Raw genomic sequence first — 20653 nt, forward strand, 5'->3', positions numbered from 1 at the left:
AGAAATTGCTGGAAAAGCTCAGCAGGTCTGGCAGCATCTGTGGAGAGAAACTAAAGTTAATGTTTCAGGTCCAGTGACCCTTCCTCAGATCAGAAGTTAAGATGTTGATTAAACAGTGTGCTGGCATTCTCTTTTCTAGTCAAAGCCTTATTCTGATTTATCCACCTCCCCCCACCCGCCCCAGCTAACTCCCAGTGCACTGACTGGCCCCCTTCTACTAAGTCAAATTCTCACTCAGATACTGAGGCATATCAACAAGGTATTATTTTTATCATCATCCGTTACACAGGGGAACAAAAGTACAAGAACAATGATTTCACCGATTTTACCAATATAATGATGCCTAGAGCTGCCTCTCAGTTGAGCCAGGATTTTCACCATGTTTAGCCTGAAATTGACCAAGCTGGTTGTGAAGTTTCATGAGCAAATACTTTCTGGTGCAAAGGAAGTTTCTGCGATCGGTTTCTGCTGGTCACTGCAGCCTGGGGCAAGAGCAGCTCCATCCTCAGAGGGAACTGGCTGGCTGTGAGATCTGCTGCTCTTTCCTTTGTTTTCAGCCTTTCAAGCCGATGCGCCAAATGAACCTGGCGTGTACTATGTTGGCTCATGGGAATGCCAGGGTCATCACTAACCCCATCCCTAAAAGTAGTGGTGAAAATTTGCAGTGGACGCCAATGAGGTGGTCTCCTTGGTATATGGAACATAGAACAATACAGCGCAGAACAGGCCCTTCGGCCCTTGATGTTGCGCCGACCTGTGAACTAATCTAAGCCCATCCCCCTACACTATCCCATCATTATCCATATGCTTATCCAAGGGCTGTTTAACTGCCCCTAATGTGGCTGAGTTAACTACATTGGCAGGCAGGGCGTTCCACGCCCTTACCACTCTCTGAGTAAAGAAGTGCTTATGTGTGCAGAGATAGGGAGCATTAGGAATTAATCTATGATGGTAAAGGTATCGCATCCCATACGTACCCCAGTGATGGGTGAATTTGTATATAAGTGAGCCTCTGAATTTTAGCTGAAAATCTAAGCTCTGCATATGATAAGGGCTTTCCACCAGTGGAAGCAAGTAATGACTACCAAGAGGTTGGGGTTTTTTGTAGTAAAAGTTCAGAGCTGATGTATTCCAACGATCAAATTTACAAGGTGTGTAACTCCTTTTGAGTGAATTTTGAGAAATTTCAGCCTGATCCTTTCCAGCTAGTTCCTGGTGCTGACAATAAGTGAACACATGGGAGCTCTCACCTTTGCTGATTCTAACCGGCAATGCCCTCCTTTCCAGCTAGTTCCTGGTGCTGACAATAAGTGAACACATGGGAGCTCTCACCTTTGCTGATTCTAACCGGCAATGCCCTCCTTTCTGAAACAACAACAACTTGTGATTCTATCCCGCCTCCACCCCCATGTAGTTCATAAAGCATTCCAGACTGTTCCACAGGAACATAAGCAGAAGAAACTCAACATTGATAAATGTAAGCACCAATGATCAAGAGTTTGATCAAGGAGATAGATTTTATGGAGCGTTCTAAAGGATAAAGGATTAGGGTCACTGTTTCAAAGCTTGTAAGTTTGTAAAATTTACTAAGCAGAAGAATTTTGTGAAGCAATGAAACCAAAATGGTTTTGACACATTTTTGCAGTGATTTCAAACCTGGGTTATTCACAGGTCATGGACTCTGATTAAAATGTTTACCCTTTCTGATGATGACAATCTTAGTTGCATCAGGTTACTGCTTTCTCAGTAATATTTCAACACACAGAACCTTTCTGAAATGACGTTTCAAACCCCTTTCCCAACTGAGCTGGCTCATGAAGGATTGGTGATATGCAGTAGAATTAGAATGAAAACCCGAGACATAAAAGCTTCTTAAAAACAAATACAATTTTGGACACAATGCAAGCAGAAACATTAGAAAATCCAGACTTCCGCATTTGATTCATGCTCCCAGACAATTGCAGATGTAAAAGCATCAAGTGCAGCAAATAGCAAAGACGGTTGAACAAAACTGAATTCTCTTGGTTTCTGCAAAAGAAAACAGTATTAACAATGTTGAGGACCGGCTGTCAATGTTTGAATGCATTTTGTTCGTCCTCACAAAGCAGTTTTCACTCTAAATTTAACCTTAATTGCAACAGACGTGTCTAATCATGAACAAAGGATTGTGTGAACAATCAATTTTCCAACTTAATTCTGCTGGAAGACAGGTCGCCATGGTAACTGTGCTGAACCGGACATGTTATTGACAGGTGCCTGAGCACAGTTCAATGTTCAAAATAAAAGGTGGGCTTTAGTTTGCAACTGGACTGATTAGCATTGATCAAAAGTGCAATGAAATAGAGACTGATTAATTCTCCACACATTCTGCAGAAACTTACTGGTAATATCCAATTAATTGAAATATGCACCAGTGTTGCAGTTTGGGAGTTGTTGAAATGTTTACTGGCTGAACAAGTGAACACAATTAATCTGATAATCATTTTGTGTATTAATTATAATAAACACTGAAAGCACTTCCTTGGGGTATTATATCAAACATGCTTTGATGGGGAAATGATTTGCAGTAATATATCTCTGAGACAGTCTCTCATTTGCAGCTTTGTCAGCCATGTCTCAGTTTTGACAATGAGGTGCTAGACCTGGTTCAATCCTTGCTTTAGGGCTGGCAATTGTACAGGGTGCTGGTTCTGAAAGTGTCAACGTGTGAAGCTGCATAAAGGACCACCTAATCTGGTTACGTCATACAGTCTTTCGATGGAGTAAAAGGAAATCTGATCCTGGTTGAGACAGATGTGTCATCGCTAGTTCTTGATAATGTTTAACTCGTCAATATTAGGTATACCCATTGCTATCATGCAATAAACTACATTATGTTGTTAAGACCAATGTCTTTTCCTTTTTAAGATTCAAAAATGGTTTAACTTTTATCATGGATAAATAGATAGGCCCTTAGTCTCTTGTAGAAAGGTGGATCTGTAATTATTATTATTATTGTTATTATTTAAAATTGTTAGAAAGAGGATTACCCCAAACATAAGCCACCAGTGATTGGTAACGCAACATCCGATGTGGTGATCAGCAGTGGGAATTGTTGTGCAAATACCTCAAAGATAACAACAAGCAATGGAAAAAAGTCTATTTAACCCAGGAGAACATATATTCAGAAGAAAAGTGAGCAAAGCGTGCAACTGAAGAAGCCCTCCACAGCACTCACTGGGAATAGCAGCAGAGCAAATGCAGCACCATAGACGGAAACACTAACAAGAGACCCCCATGTGGGTTGGGAAGGGGGTCGAACACATTGTTGGGAAGCCCTTACAGGAGAAGGGTCTATAGGAGCAGTTTGGAATCCCATAAATGAAACTAGAAATTCTTACAGGAAAGGGAACCACTTGAAAATAGTGGGTCAAAAGACCAAGCTGGGAAGAATAGGAGTAAAAATGAGTATATACCCTTCAAACTGAGCAATGCTGCCATCATTGAAACAGGCTCCACAAGGCACTTTCATAACAGATGGAGCGAGGGTCAGAAAATTAATTTATACCAAGGCCACATTATCAAAAAAAGTTGTTGAGCACACTTAAGACAAAAGTGTGCTTGGATTTGAAAACTGCGTGCAGTGGAAAAGTTAGAAGAATTTTAATATTGTGGTAGACTGGGACATTCACAACCTAAATGCAAATTTAGTGGAAAGAGTTATTAAGGCTGTAGCCACAGAGTTTGATTTAGAAAAAAGTGCAAGAGGCTATACATTGCATTTTAAACTGTAAAAGGTGGGGAAAAGCCTGGGTTTCTCCCAAGAAGAAGCAGGAACTCTCTATCTTGAGGTCATTAAAACAGAAGACATGAGATCAAAGGAGAGAAAAATCCACAGTCAGCAATATTAAGATACAGTTGCTATAAAATAAATTTGAAACTCAATGCAAGTAACATACTACAGTATAATACAAAAATCATCGCTTTATTACAAGAAAATAATGTAGTGTAACTATAATGCAGAGATTAAAGTCTTGCTCCATCTTTGCTACTGTGTGGGTGATTCAAGTTTGACAGAACTTGTTTATGTCAAAAAGTATTTCAATTATTTTAAGCTAGATACGTGGCAAATGTCACTGCTCTATAAGAGCAAATACCATGGCTACAGAAACAGAAGTTGCAAACTGCAGACATGAAATTATGAGGTGAACTCTCAACATTAAAGGCACATCACAAGTAACACTACAACAAAAAGGATATCCGATAGGGCAGAATGTGTACGTGGTTCATAATTAGGAAACCTCCATCTTGAGGAAGAAGGTTTTCCCCTTAGTCTTGTTCTAAAGGTCAAAGAATTAATTGTTCACAGGTGAGGCGAACTCCTTACTGAATTTGGCATCAATGGAGGACGCTAAACTGTCACACATCCGAGGGGGATTCCTCATCTCTTAATTAATCAAGTTCAGAAGCAACTTGAGAAAATGGCCAGATTGAACATGAATTCCCTGGTGACAAAACCAACCAAGTAGTCCTCAGGCGTGGCTACTGTATCCAAACCCAATGTCACCATCAGAATGCATGTTGACTTAATACAGCTCAACAGCAAGGGAAATCCCCCCTCTAGCAACTGTTGTTGAGAGTGTCACCAAATTGTCCAAACCTGCTGCCAACAGCAGGCTCCAGTTGTGCCACTAGAAGAACAATTAAGACCAATTATGATGTTTATCACTGCATTTGGAGTATTTGCTTTAACAGAATGCCGTTATGGATTGTCTTAGCTCCAGAGATTTTTCAAATGATATCATTCATAGGGTTTGTATGGAGCCAGAGAGTGACCATTTCCAACGAGAGACAATCTGCCAACCACCCCTTGATATTCTATGGCATTACCATCACTGAATTCCTCACTATCAATACCCTGCTGTTTCAGGAACAACCAGATGGATTTTGGGAACCAGGATGTTATGCATCTAGAGCCAAACATGGAGACACTCTGCACAGTTTTAGAAAAAGACTGTCTCTTGGTCACTTGTGCATGCAAGAGGTTTTCAGATTACATTTTTGGCCTGAAAGTGTGCATAGAGATAGACAATGAACTATTCATGTCTCTACTGACAAGAAAGAGTTGGCAAAGATGTTACTGTGGATTCAAAGGTTCCTAATATACCTAATGAGGTTTGCCAACAAGGCTAAATATGTAAAAAGGAAGCTCCAAAAATGACAGATGCAGTCTTCAGAGCGACTGTTGGCAACCTTCCAATGACTGATGAGGAATTCATTGGTGAAACTGAATCATAGTCTCTGGCTACATTGACCCAATGACTAGTAACCGGGGAGAAGATCAGTCACATCCAATAGAAACAAAGGAAAGATTGTTTTTATTTGTAAGAATTGTGACAGAGCTTAGCCAAAACAAAGGCCCAATAGGTTGGACACAATGACCTATTTCAACAACATTTCACTGTTACAGCCAACTTGCTGCTGTTTGATGAAAGGCTGGTTATTCCGGCTTCACTGTGCGACATCATCAGAGACAAGATGTAAACTTGAGGATCACCACGTGCAGAGGCCCGAAACATCAGCCTTCTGACTCCTCTGATACTGCTTGTGTTCATCCAGCTCTACACCTTGTTATCTCAGAAGTTGTGTGATGGGTAGGGAACTCAAAGGAGATCGAGAACCTTTAAATTGACTGTGCAGCAAGTGCCATTCATGGTCCTTAACAAAGAGAGCCACTGACTCCTAATCATTTCCCCAGGAGACCGTGGGACAAATGGGGGAAAAAATTGTTTACAATAATGGCTGTTACCTCAGGAAATGGCCAAACCCCTCTGATAATTAAACTAAAACTCAAGCCCCAATCTGTTATGACGGAAATAAGGGCTTAGATCTAATAATAACCCCCGAAATACCCAAAGGAGTTCATCTTTCCCCTCATAGTCTATTAAAAGAGTGGTTAAAAGAAAGAAAATCCCCGATCTCCACTTTACAAGTAACGAGACACCATTTATTTATTTAACCCAACAATGAACAAATTAACAGAATTACTAACAAATCAAGAATCCCCCATGCCCAATCGGGACCACTCCCTAATTGATCTAAATTCTACTGGAATGCTGTTTAAAAAAAAACAAGTACTACTTATATAAACCCAATTAATAAGAAGCAATAAGTTATGACTTGATCTCTCCAGGTTTGCACATTCTGTCTTCTGGACTATTCTATCCAGGCAACCCAGTACAATAGATATCACAGTACACAATAGTTACCATAATTGGGCCAAGGTAACAACTAAGCAATAGAGACCTCAGCAGGAATGGTACAGTCATCCACGAATCAACAGACCAGTAGCCATTGTCCATTGTCTTTTCAGCTGAGGGAGAAGGGCCTTCGGGAATGTTGCAACAATCATCCGTGAATATTTGATTGGGACGAACCCAATGAAGAACTCTTACGGTAGCGATTTAGGGACCAGAATCTAAGCCAAAGACTTTCTTAACCTCTTACACATTGTGAACAAGTACATACTGAGAGATTTATCAAATCTCAGACCACCTGAGTTTGTGAAGTCAAAGACTTGGAAGAGTTGGGGAAATGGTAAATGTAAATGTGGCTATATGCCTGAATGGATAAATGTTAGCCATGAGGAGAAAGGTTTGGCAGTGGACAAGATATTATATAAAATAATAGTTCTGAAAGGGCTAATGATGAAGCTGTATTTACCTATATTCAATCAGATGATATCACAAAGTGTTCAGGGAGAGAAGGAATAGGTTAATACAAGGTCCTCATGGAGGCAAATGTGTTATCTTTGCCTCCTGGTAGGTTTCGTCAAGATGTCTGACTAGACAATGTAGTGTGGACCCATTGCTATCATTAATAAACTACAGCATGTTGTTAAGACAAGTGCCTCTTCACATTCAAACTCAATAAAGTAAAAGTAAAGTCACTATAGTCCTGCTGTCTCGTTAGAGATAGTGACTGCTGGTGTCACCTGAGGGTCACCACACCTCAGACGAGGGAGAGGTTGAGAAGGAGAGTCCTTCATAGTAACCACGGTGTGGGAATTCAACCAACACAGTTGGTGTCACTTGGCATTGCAAGCCAGCTGTCCAGCTATAGTATCTTACCCTCTACCACTGTTAATTAAATGGGCTTTTAGTCTCACTGCAGAAAGGAAGTTGCCAGCAGGATAGAGGCCTTTAGAAACCAGTGGGCACCATAGGAACTGGGCTGCATCATCACCTCAGAGGATGCTGTTTTGATTTGATAAGTTTCTGGCTTGCTTATATAAGTTTCTGTCGATCATTAGTTTGTATTTTTGTTACAGCACTCCCATCAGAGGCTGCTTAAACTCATTTTGGCTGATTTTAAAAGTGTAAAGGAGGTTTGGGTCTGCTCCAGGGCCCGGCCAAAGTGGCCACTAATAGGCCCAGTCAGTAGCCTGTGGAGGGCATCATTGTGCCTGACTGTCCACATCTTCTTCACAGTTACAGCCGTGCTTGGGTATCCCTGGAGATGAAGAACCTGATGTTCACCTACACGATATGGGCCTTGAGAGACCAGTGGACACCACAGAGGCTGGGGTGCATCATAAGCCCCAAAAAACAAAACTCTAAATTTGTACATTTCCTTAGAAGTTTTGATTTTCATTTGACGGTTCCTTAATGGCTATCAACACTAATTTTGTTTCTTTTGCCTAGTCTGAAACAGCAGAAATGAGGGTTGGTAGCAGCACTCTTCTGGAGTTCCACTGGAGTTTTAAGAGAATGTTACTTGTGGAATAGATAAGGGAGAACCTGTAGATGTGATGTATTTGGATTTTTATAGGGTTTTTGATAAAGTCCCTCTTTAAAGGCTAGTGGACAAAGTTAAGCCATATGGGATGATGTAATATATTGTCATGGGTCAAGAGTATTTTTGATAGACAGGAAACAGAGATCGGGAATAAATCAGTCTTTTTTCTGAGTGACACACAGTGACTAGTGGAGTACAAGGTTCAATTCTTAGACCACAGCTATTCACTTTATGTATAGATGATCTGGATGAGGGAACTAAATGCAAAATTTCCAAGTTTGTTGACAACACAGAACTGGGTGGATTGTGAGTGGTGTGTAAGATACAAAGAGACTTCAAGATGTTTTAAACAAGTGAGTGGGCAAACACATGGCAGATGCAGTACAAAATGGCTAAATGTGAAGATATACACATCTGCATGATAACAGAAGGGAAGAGTATTATTTAAATGGTGAGATATTGGGAAGTATGGGTGCTTGAAGGGATCTGATCTTATACACCAGTCAATGAAAGTAGACAGGCAAGTGCACAAGCAATTAGGAAGGCAAATGATATGTTGTCCTTTATTGTGATTGAAGTCAGGATTAAGTTGAGTTCAGAGTAGGGATGTCTTCCTGGAGTTATACAGGGCCTTGGTGAGACCACACCTGGAGTATTGCATGTAGCTTTGGTCTCTGTACCTCAGAAAGGCTATACTTGCCACAAAGGTAGTGCAGTGAAGGTTCACCAGGCTGATACTGAGGGTGGCGGGACTGTCCTATCAGGAGAGGTTGGTTTCACTGGACCTGTATTCACTAGAGTTTGAAGGATGAGAGGGATCTGATGGAAATGTATAGCATTCTATCGTGGCTGGACAGACCAGATGCAGGGAGGATGTTTCCCTAGTTGAGGAGTTTAGAACTGGGGACATAGTCTCAAGATACAGGGTAGACCATTTAGGCCTAAGTTAAGGAAAGACTTTTTCATTCGGAGGGTTGTGAATCTGTGAAATTCCTTACCACAGAAGGATGTAAGGCCAAGTCACTGAATATTTTCAAGAAATAGACAGTTAAATGTTTAGATTTTAAAGGCATCAAGGGCTAGGGAGAGGGAATAGGAATATGGCATTGAGGTAGAGGATCAGCCACGATCATATTGAATGCCGGGACAGACTCAAGGAACTGAATGGCCTACTTCTGCTCTTATTTTCTATTTTCACCCACTGCCCTAACCACAAGCCTCTGATGATCAGTACCATGCATACACCGTAGTTCAAAATACATACCGATCTCCTGGCACTGTTTCAACAAAGAGCAAAGCAGCTATGCCCGGTGTCCAGGCCAGTAGCTATCCTTCAAACAACATCACAAAAATCGGACTATTTACTCATGATCATGCTTCTACTTGTGCGACAATTGGCTCCAACATTACAAAAGTCAATACACTCTGAGATGGCCCACACAGATAATCCTCCACAAATCTCTCCCCGCAAGACTCTCCTTCCCCCAGTTTCTCTCACTCCACCTTGGTCCCCAGATTCTCCTTTTCTCGATTTGCCTCAGTCTCTCCAGAAGCTCCTTCATATTTCCTGAAGCATTTTGGGGCTGGTCAAGAATTCCAAAGATGTCTATGGGACCTACATCTCAGTTACTGTGAGAACTTTCAATGCCTTAACCGGAAGTGTATGAATGTCTTTGACAGTTTTGAAGCTTTGATGCTAGTGTGTTTCTTCAAAGTCAAGAATACCTAACCAGCCAACTGATTTGATGAGTTTTGTTGTTCATTCCAAGTGAGAATATTTGACAGCTGTGTTCTCTGTAAGAGCCATGAAAGTTGGGGTGGCTCAGCTTCAGGTGACTGTCTGTGTGGAGTTTGCACATTCTCCCCTTGTTTCCTCCAGGCCCTCCAGTTTCCTCCCACAGTCCAAAGATGCGCAGGTTACAGTGGATTGGCCATGCTAAAGTGCCTGTGGTGTGTAGGCTAGGTGGGTGATCCGATGAAAAAACAAGGTTAGAGAGATGGGGTGGGTCTGGGTGGGATGCTCTTTGGGGGATCAGTATGGGCCAAATGGCCTTCTTCCACACTATAGGGATTCAATGATTTCTTGATGGGATTGTGATTTCCATCCTGCACATGAAATCGCCAACCTCCTCTACCCTCACTCCAATCCCTAGGTTCTGTGGCTGCAACTTTCTACCAGTGGCTGTTTCTGGGAGCAGGTGGCAGGCTTTCTATTTGATCTGTTGGAATATGGAATTAAAATCCGAGTTTAGGTTTCAGTTATTAGGCTTGGCCATGCCTGTGTAGGCCTTGCTCTGCTGGGAGTTTTGGGCCAGTTGCATCATATCCCACTCCATGACCAGAAAAGCCCTCGGCAGTAAGAAAGTGAGGATGCCACTGCTTCATGGAATGACAGAGACAAAATGAGGCTGGTGGTTTCACTGTGGCAAACACTCACTGTCACTAATGAAGTAGGGCACCATCGTATTGTCAATTCCAAACCAAGTTGGCACAATATTGAGATAACAAGGTGTAGAGCTGGATGAACACAGCAGGCCAAGCAACATCAGAGGATCAGGGAGGCTGACGTTTTGGGCCAGACCCTTCTTCAGAAATTTCTAATTGATAGAGCGCTTTACAGGTTGTATCAATAGGACAAACAAGCCTTCCTGCTCCTCTGATGCTGCTTGACCTGCTGTGTTCAGCCAGCTCCACACCTTGTTATCACAGATTCTCCAGCATCTGCAGTTCCTACTATTTCTGGCACAATATTGAGACAGACCCAGGGACAGCAATTTCTATGTCACCTTCACAATTTGTGCAGTCAGTGAGAGAGCGCATTAATCAAGTAAAGGTAATGAAGGCATACAGGGCAAAAAGCAGACTGAGTCATTACTTATTGAAAATCAATGCTTCATTCTCCTTAAGAAGATTTGAATGTGAATTTCGATTGATGAATATCAACTCAAATTATAAACACTGCCTCCACAGAAAGTGAAATGAACTAAAACGATTTTGTGTGTAGGATCTAGCTTGTATTACTGTCCTTTGACTGATTCCTAATCAAATATCTACCTGAGTTATCACTGAGAGAAGGAGCTGATGTTAATGGGTACAGTCTTTGCTGCAGCAGTAGTGCTGTGTGTGACAGTCTGGCGTTCAGCAAGGAGAGGGACAGTGCCGAGAAACAGATATTTAATTGTTGGGCTGCTGTCACAGTCTGTTCAGTGTCATCCTGATACAGAGGGTGGAATCTTCTTGGTTCCAAAGGTGGTTAAGAAAGATCAGAAGTGCTATTATCTAGGTCTGGCAGAGAGGCCTGAAGCCTAATGGAATTAGGCAGAAGTTGATGATTATCTGTTAATTATGGGATAATTGAGAGAGCGCTTGACAGGTTGTATCAATAGGACAAACAAGTAATCAGGGAGGTTTAGTGAAAACTTTGCTATTGGTTTTAAACATCCAACTGGAACAGTGTATGCTGGCCTCTGTCTTACCAACCTTTAACCTCAAGATAAGCATGGGCCTGGGGATATGGGTTTTTCAATGCAGGAGCAGGAGGAATTTCCGAGATAAGCATCATAGAACTTAGAACAATACAGCGCAGAACAGGCCCTTCGGACCTCGATGTTGCACCAACCTGTGAACTAATCTAAGCCCCTCCCCCTCCACTATCCCATCAGTTTAACATATTTTAGATTAGATTCCCTACAGTGTGGAAACAGGCCCTTTGGCCCAACAGGTCCATGCCACCCCTTGAAGCATCCCACCCAGACCCATCCCCCTATAACCCACACACCCCTAAACACTATGGGCAATTTAGCATGGCCAACACACCTAGCCTGTACATCTTTGGACTGTGGGAGGAAACCCACACAGCCACTGGGCAAATGTGCAAACTCCACACAATCACCTGAGGCTGGAATCGAACCCGGGTCCCTGGTGCTCTGAGGCTGTAGTGCTAACCACTGAGCCACCGTGCCACACATATTCCTGCCTCTGAGTCACCTTTCCCAGAGTTGATAACCCTGGCAGCTGTATCCTTAACTGTTCTTTTGTGGCTGTCTTGATGCAGCACCAGGGACATGCCAGAGACAGATAGGCTGTCCTCTATGGGTGGCACGGTGGCTCAGTGGTTAGCACTACAGCCTCACAGTGCCAGGGACCTGGGTTCAATTCCAGCCTCAGGCTCCTGTCTGTGTGGACTTTGTACATTCTCCGCGTGTCTGCATGGGCTTCCTCCCACAGTCCAAAGATGTGCAGGTTAGGTGGATCGGCCATGCTAAATTGCCCATAGTGTTCAGGGGTGTGTGTGTTATAGAGGGATGGGTCTGGGTGGGATGCTTCAAGGGGCAGTGTGGACTTGTTGGGCCAAAGGGCCTGTTTCCACACTGTAGGGAATCTAATCGAATTGCCAGGCCTGTTGGGTGTCTGGAGGACATAGTCAATGGGTGCAGGGACTGGTCTCAAAGCTTCACATGGCTTTCTGCTCTATTAACACCCCACATCCCACTTCTCTGAGCTGTCATTGATCCACTCCACCTAGAGACTATCATAGCTCTGACCAGAGTTTACTTGAATGAAGTAACAGCCTCTTTAGAGGATGAGGTGAGGTGGTGGCTCTCTTATAATAGCGTGTGTGCGTGAGGTGCAGCTTGATATAACAGCCACATTGTGTGGTCAGGGCCTGAAGGTGATCCCCTATCATAACTGATGGTGCAAAGCCAGACACTTTGCCCAGAGTCAGCCAAAGAGGCAAGGGTTACGGTAAGTATGCTCTGAAAACCATTTGACATCTTCCGAATCAATGACTTTTTTACTTTGTGCATTGCCAACACTTTCAGGCTATCTCCTTTACCTCACTGTATCCTCCAATCACAGCACAGCTTTCTCCTCACCTGCTACCTTGGGACCATCCCCTTCCCCAGTGGTGACTGATCCAAAGTTTTCATTTTGTATCTTCCCTACGTCTCCGGTCAAAAACCTTCCGTTTGGTCAGTAACAGCCCCCCGCTTCCTCTATTTGACTTATACTGTTTAAGTATTTACGGAAGACTTGGAAATTCCTTTTCATATAACCTCTTATCTCTTCACACACACTACTCTGACTGCTTCTATAGGTTCCTTCTCTAACTCCTATGCATCACTTGGTTCTGAATTGGATGAGGAACCTGCATTTATTTAAATCTGAAATAGAAATAATGGGAACTGCAGATGCTGGAGAATCCAAGACAACAAAGTGTGGAGCTGGATGAACACAGCAGGCCAAGCAGCATCTCAGGAGCACAAAAGCTGACGTTTCGGGCCTAGACCCTTCATCAGAGAGGGGGATGGGGAGAGGGTTCTGGAATAAATAGGGAGAGAGGGGGAGGCGGACCGAAGATGGAGAGAAAAGAAGATAGGTGGAGAGGAGAGTATAGGTGGGGAGGTAGGGAGGGGATAGGTCAGTCCAGGGAAGACGGTCAGGTCAAGGAGGCGGGATGAGGTGGTAGGTAGGAAATGGAGGTGCAGCTTGGGGTGGGAGGAAGAACAGGTTAGGGAGGCGGGTCAGGCTGGGCTGGTTTTGGGATGCAGTGGGGGGAGGGGAGATTTTGAAGCTGGTGAAGTCCACATTGATACCATTGGGCTGCAGGGTTCCCAAGCAGAATATGAGTTGCTGTTCCTGCAACCTTCAGGTGGCATCATTGTGGCAGTGCAGGAGGCCCATGATGGCATTGTCCTCTAAGGAATGGGAGCGGGAGTTGAAATGGTTCGCGACTGGGAGGTGCAGTTGTTTATAGCGAACCGAGCGGAGGTGTTCTGCGAAGCGGTCACCAAGCCTCCGTTGGTTTCTCCAATGTAGAGGGTACAGTGGATACAGTATACCACATTGGCAGATGTGCAGGTGAACATCTGCTTAATGTGGAAAGTCAGCTTGGAGCCTGGGATGGGGTGAGGGAGGAGGTGTGGGGGCAAGTGTAGCACTTCCTGCGGTTGCAGGGGAAGGTGCCGGGTGTGATGGGGTTGGAGGGGAGTGTGGAGCGAACAAGGGAGTCGCGGAGAGAGTGGTCACTCTGGAAAGCAGACTAGGGTGGGGATGGAAAAATGTCTTTGGTGGTGGGGTCGGCTTGTAGATGGCAGAAGTGTCGGAGGATGATGCGTTGTGTCCGGAGGTTGGTGGGGTGGTATGTGAGAATGAGGGGGATCCTCTTGGGGCAGTTCTGGCGGGGGCAGGGTGTGAGGGATGTGTTGCGGGAAATGTGGGAGACGCGGTCAAGGGCGCTCTCGACCACTGTGGGGGGGAAAGTTGCAGTCCTTGAAGAACGTTTACATCTGGGATGTGCAGGAGTGGAATGCCTCATCCTGGGAGCAGATGCGGCGGAGGTGGAGGATTTGGGAATAGGGGATGGAATTTTTGCAGGAGGGTGAGTGGGAGGAGGTGTATTCTAGGTAGCTGTGGGAGTCGGTGGGCTTGAAATGGACATCAGTTTCTAGCTGGTTACCTGAGATGGAGACTGAGAGGTCCAGGAAGGTGAGGGACGTGTTGGAGATGGCCCAGGTGAACTTGAGGTTAGGGTGGAAGGTGTTGGTGAAGTGGATGAACTGTTCGAGCTCCTCTGGAGAGCAAGCTGCGGCGCCGATACATTCATCAATGTAACGGAGGAAGAGGTGGGGTTTGGGGAGGTGCGGAAGAGGGACTGTTCCACGTAACCAACAAAGAGGCAGGCATAGCTGGGGCCCATGCGGGTACCTATGGCCACCCCCTTTGTCTGTAGGAAGTGGGAGGAATCGAAAGAGAAGTTGTTGAGGGTGAGGACGAGTTCAGCTAGGCGGATGAGAGTGTCGGTGGGAGGGGACTGGTTGGGCCTGCTGGACAGGAAGAAGCGGAGGGCCTTGAGGCCATCTGCATGAGGAATACAGGTGTATCAGGACTAGAAGTCCACAGTGAAAATGAGGTGTTGGGGGCCAGGGAATTGGAAGTTCTGGAGGAGGTGGAGGGCATGGGTGGTGTCACGGACGTAGGTAGGGAGTTCCTGGACCAAAGGGGAGAAAATGGCGTCCAGACAGGTGGAGATGAGTTCAGTGGGGCAGGAACAGGCTGAGACGATGGGTCGTCCAGGTCAGGCAGGTTTGTGGATTTTGGGAAGGAGATAGAAACGGGCAATCTCCTTTTTTTCTGAACCATTGTTGTGTCTATTCCACCAGGACCCCTCTTACTTCCTTTCACTTACTTCAGATTGGTCTATCCTGTGCCTCCCTGAGTCAGGAGTATAAGTGTTACTGATATGTTGGGAAAAAGTGGAAGCCAGGTGAAAACAGCGAAAGGAGCCCATTGCCACCCAAATACACCACTCACCTCTTCCCAGGACCATCAGCTGCCCCCAGTGTAGCAGAGCCTGTGGTAGCCCTGTTGTTTGGTACAGCCACCCACAGACTCACCCTGAGTGTGGAAGAGAGTCATCCTCATCTGAGAATCATCCTCATCTGTCATCCTCATCAGCAATGATATTGTCAAACTGCAACACAGAATCTATTCCCATTGTCTTGATACTAAATAAATTTGTTCACTAACACTGACTCTGTTCACTGGAACATGGTCTTTTGTCATCATTTACAGATTATTTACTATTTTTGTTTGAGTCTGCTGTTTAATGGCCTGAATGTGCAAATTGTTTGTAAATTACACCCCAAATTTATCAAATTTGGAAACCTTCTCCATTCCAGACGAGTTTGGGTCTTTAGGCACTTGTTGGAAAAGTTGCAGGGTCATCATGTAAACTTGTTTTGACTGTGGCAGTTTCTGAATGTCCCACATTCCTAGGCTTTTCAGGATTATCCCATACATTGAAGCTAATTGAGAGGAAAGCAGTCCAGTTTTATGAGCAACACCACACAAGTCCAGGTTTTTCTGGAGTATAAGGTAGGGCAGTGGAATGGGATGTGGGAAGGTGGATGGTCAATGAAGTGAAAAATGTCTGCTGGGGTGCGAAACCAGGCAGGCTACGTCAATATCACCCAACCCCATTCAAGAAGCATGCTCAAGGGGAGGCAAGGCAGAGGCATAACTGTACTCTCCCTAACTTTAGAAAGAGGTGGAAGATACTGGAAAGACATCACCGACTCCTCTAATCTCTACCCCCACCCCAATTAAAGGACCCTTACCACCTCCTGAACACCTCGCCTGCTGGTGGTTGGTGGACCCAGAAAGGTGGTAGCAGGCGCCACTCAGAATCTAACTGAGTGTTAGCCTTGACTCTCCCAGTGGTCTGCTGATAGTATTGGGTCAATCAACCCGCACACAAAGCTTGCCAAGATCGTTAAATGCTTTCCCACTGATCAGAAATGTGACTTGTCATTGGAACCAACGTCTTTGACCCTCATGTATTCTGAGAGAACTAAGTGTGGTGGCTGGATGAGTGCGTCACCCATTCTCCACTTGGCCCAGCCTTGACAAACGGGGAAAGCTCCTACTTCTTTCTCCCAGAGTCCCCTATATCTCTATAGACAGCATTGGCAAGTTGGTGAGATTACAAAGCATCATTCCAAGTGAACTATCCCAGGGAGGATGAGCAGTCACAGAGTTTAAAATTCATCTTGACAAAGTTAAAAATGTCATTTGGGGTTGGATTTCTGGTTTGAAGAGCGATAAGTGAATGAGAACTTCACTCTGCACCCGACCTGGATGTATTACTCTGTGGGTTAAAATCTGCCAGGCAACAGAAGCCCTGATATGAGATATAGATAGAATCAGGTCAGTACCCAGCTCCAATATCTATCTGTGCTGTGTCAGCCTAAGACTTTGGTCAATACACCTCATCGAGGATACAGCGGTATAGCACTAAGATCAGCAGTGTGGTTATCCAGTGGCCCTGGTAAATGCTGCGGTGCAGGGTTTGAATCCCTCTATGGTAGGTGGTGAAATTCGAATCCAATAAAATCTTGGAAATAACAAAGTTTATGTAATGGTGGCCACTGTCATAAAAACCCATCTGGTTCACTAATTGTCTTCAGAGAAGGAAATCTGCCATCCTCACACAGCCTGGCCTATGTGTGATCCCAGACCCACAGCTACAATGCGGCTGATTCTTAATTGTCCTCTGAAGTGGTGCCTGGTAGCCACTCAGCTTAATAATTAAAGATAGGCAACAAATGCCAACTTTGTCAATAGAAAAAAATCTTCCTTCCCACCCCTGCCTGCTGTGGTCATAGGGGATGCCATGTGACAGTTAACCCTTTAGGTTGCTGTGTTCATTCTGAAGTGAAGGAACACAAGGAGAGTTGCACAGTGGACAACCTCCTCTTCCTTTATGTAGGTGGCTCAAAGGCGAGGACCCTATTGATTTTTAGGAGCTTCCTCTTGGTCTTCAGTAGTCAGTCAAATCTTTGTTTATTATCATTAATGATTAATTCTGTTCACAACTAATATGGGAGTACACTTCCATTCTCTCTGCTAGCTCGAGATGTTGTTGCAAAACTGAACAACCTAGGAATTACTACTACGACGGACTTTAATTGGATTGCACAATTGCGATATTATTGGGAGAAGGAGAATATCATTGTCAGAATGATTACAACAGCAGTGGCTTATGGCTATGAATACCTGGGCAACACAGGAAGGCTTGTTATCACTCCCCTGACTGACCGGTGTTACAGGTAAGTGCTCAGATCCTGCTAACTGTTTGCAGTGTCTTGGGTGAGGCATCTAGAATGACACAGTATTTATTAGCTCCAAGTGTATTACGTTAAGTTGATATGTGTGATAATGATGAGAAAACAGTAAAGGAAAACAGTTCTAACCCCGTTCTCTTCCAGACAGAGCCATAGGGAGAGGCTTTTAACTTGTCACTGAGCATGGAAGTGGTGTTGTGCATCAGACTAATTAACAAACCCTACAGGTTTCATGCAAGAGAAATACAGTACTCAGCAGTGTGTCAAACATCTCCTGAAAATCTGCTTAATCACTGCACGTTCAACTCACAGTCCAATCCTTGTAAAAATATCAAAGAATAATAAAATGTGAGGTATCTACAGATTGAACTTTCTGCCCTTCACAGATTAGTCTTATTCTCAACAAAATTAAATTAATTAAATGTACTTAAAAGATGAACAGAGTTTCTTCAAAAGCAATCTGATTTCTGAGATCTGCTGTTCAAGTGTAAGCTGCTTTTTTGTTTTGAAGTTTCTGAACTTGATCAATGAAAGTTGTGACAGAGAAATCATTTGCTTGAATCTGTTCTTTCTTCAATGTGAAGTCAACCCCACTTCTTCCCAATTTGTTTTGCTCCTGCTTTAATTTCCTCTGTTCTTCCTTGATCATCGTTTTTCCTCATTTTCTTTATTTCAAAAAAAGGAGCTAAAGTTATGTATGCGCTATCATTCGCCAAAATTATTTCACATCAGCACCAGCGAGAAAACCCAGCACAGATCTGTACAGATGAAAATTGTGCTCATGACCGGGTGTGAGAATCTCTGTAAAATCCTCAGCAGTTTAAATCAAACCATCATTTTTGTCAAACTCTTCTTCCAGAACCCTCATGGGAGCTTTACAGTTGAACCTAGGAGGGGCTCCAGAAGGACCTGCAGGAACTGGCAAAACTGAAACTTGCAAAGATCTGGCCAAGGCTGTGGCTAAACAGGTAGATGGACCATTCTATAGAAACCTTAGGGAGGAAAATGCACTTTACCCAGAGTTAACCATGTGGATATTTTCTTAAAGCCACTGTAGTGGATTGTTTTTGAACTATTATGTGTGAGTATTTGAAGAAAAGCATAAAGGTTTCTAAAGCAGGAAGCACTGAATCACAGAATTGCAGAATTATTAGAGTGCAGAACAAGGGCATTTGGTCCATCGTTTGTACTGGCATTATTATCCAATGCTAAACTCCTATCCTTACCCCCATAACCCCGCAAACCATTATTATCCAATGCTAAACAGCGGCACGGTGGCTCAGTGGTTAGCACTGCAGCCTCACAGCACCAGGGACCCGGGTTCAATTCCAGCCTCGGGTGACTGTCTGTGTGGCGTTTGCACATTCTCTCTGCGTCTGTGTGGATTCCCTCCGGGTGCTCCGGTTTCCTCCCACAGTCCAAAGATGTGCAGGCGAGGTGGACTGGCTGTGCTAAATTTCCCATAGTGTTCAGGCCTGTTTCCACACTGTAGGGAATCTAATCTAAACTCCTACCCTTACCCCCATAACCCTGCACACCATTATTATCCAAAAACACATCTAATGTCCTCTTGAATGCCTCAATTGAATCCCCATCTACCGCAGGCACTGTGTTCCAGACCCTAATTACTCACTGTGTGAAAAAGATCTCCTCACATTAACCTTGCTTCATATATGCATCACTTTAATCTTTGCCTTCTTGTTCATTTTTCTTTTATGGTGTGGAACGGTTTCACATCATCTACTCTGCCAGCTAATTCATGATTTTCAGAACCCCTATTAAATCTCCTCTTGCACATCTTCTCCCCAAGGAAAACAATCCCAATTTGTTCAATCTATCCTTATCGCTGAAGATTCTTATTCCTGAAACTATTCTTGTAAATTGCTTCTGAAATCTCTCCAAAGTGTTCACATCTTTCCTTTAATGTGGCTTCCATACTGGACACAATACACCAGCTGAGGTCTAACAAGTGACTTTTTCAAGGTCAGCATCACCTCCTTGCTCATGCACTCTATGTCCCTATTAATTAAACTAAGAAGACTATATGATTGATTAACAGCTCTCTTCAACTGTCCTTCCACCTTCAATTATCTGCTCACATATACACCCAGGTCTTTCTGCTCCTACATGTCCCTTAGAATTGTACCCCTATTTTATACTGTCTTTCAATGTTCTTCTGACTGGAGGGCATCACCTCACAATTCTCTACATTGGGCTTCATTTGCCACCTCTTCCCCCTCCTCCACCAACATGTCAATGCCCTTTGGAGTTCCACATTGTTCTTCTCACAGTTTAAAATTCTTCAGTTTAGCACCTAGAGTAATCTGCAAGTTTGGAAATTGTCCCCTGCACACCAAGATCCAGGTCATTAATACATATCAGGAGAAGCAAAAGTCCCAATATCGATTCCTGGTGAGCTCCAGAAACTCTCATCCAGCCTGAAAAATAGCCTTTGGCGATCATTCGGTCAATTCTGTGTCCATGTTGCTACGGTCCCCTTTATGCCATGACCCACAACTTCATAAGACTGTTGTGCGGCACTGTACCAAATATCTTTTGGAAAGTCATGCCAAGCGTTCATTTAATACCTCAGCCATGCCCCTGCCTCCATGTGCAAATCCTCCTTTTTGACCTCTGATCATTATACCTCCTTCAACTACTCTCTTACTGTTTGTATGCCTGTGGAAGACTTTGGGATGACTCTTTATGTTAGCTGCTGTTCAGTGCAGGAGTTAGCAAGAGTTGACTTTATCAGAAAATGAACCTCCAACTGCATTGGGACTGAGATGGGGTTCCTGGATCCAAATCCTGCCCCTCTCGCACTATGTCACTGTTCCAAACGAGCCCTGTATACACTGTGTTCCAAATTTACCCACAAAATCTGCACATTGAAAAATTTTGCATTCTTTGATCTCAGAACTGTGAGGCTATAAAAGATGGTACTAACCTGATTTTTTAAAACGCTGATTCCACTCAATGGAAATATAAGAATTTTCAGCACAGAATCAGACTAGTCAGCCCAACAGATTCCTGCTCTGTTTACATATCACCATGTTGTTCAGTCAGTCCTCACTACCACTCATCCTGGTGTGAGACCCATCTCCTAGGTTTGCTGCCCCTTTCCTGGTTGGGATTGATAGCACCCAATTGGTCTAGGGGGATGGAGAAAAAAACCACACCTTATTTAACAAGAAGAAGTTCATAGTTATAGAGTCACACAGCACGGAAACAAATCCTTCAGTCTAACCAGT

At 43.9% G+C, this 20653-nt stretch overlaps 1 protein-coding gene across 1 annotated transcript in view; it reads left to right on the top strand.

Moving 5' to 3' along the window:
• LOC125463128 (dynein axonemal heavy chain 3-like) overlaps positions 1-20653 on the top strand; it is a 556635-nt gene that overhangs the window by 277772 nt on the left and 258210 nt on the right. Inside the window, 2 exon segments of the mRNA XM_059654753.1 lie at positions 17189-17387; positions 18262-18370. Of these exon segments, the coding sequence (XP_059510736.1) occupies positions 17189-17387; positions 18262-18370 (308 nt within the window).

The sequence above is a fragment of the Stegostoma tigrinum genome, chromosome 25 (genome assembly GCF_030684315.1).
Source record: "Stegostoma tigrinum isolate sSteTig4 chromosome 25, sSteTig4.hap1, whole genome shotgun sequence".
Taxonomy (NCBI): domain Eukaryota; kingdom Metazoa; phylum Chordata; class Chondrichthyes; order Orectolobiformes; family Stegostomatidae; genus Stegostoma; species Stegostoma tigrinum.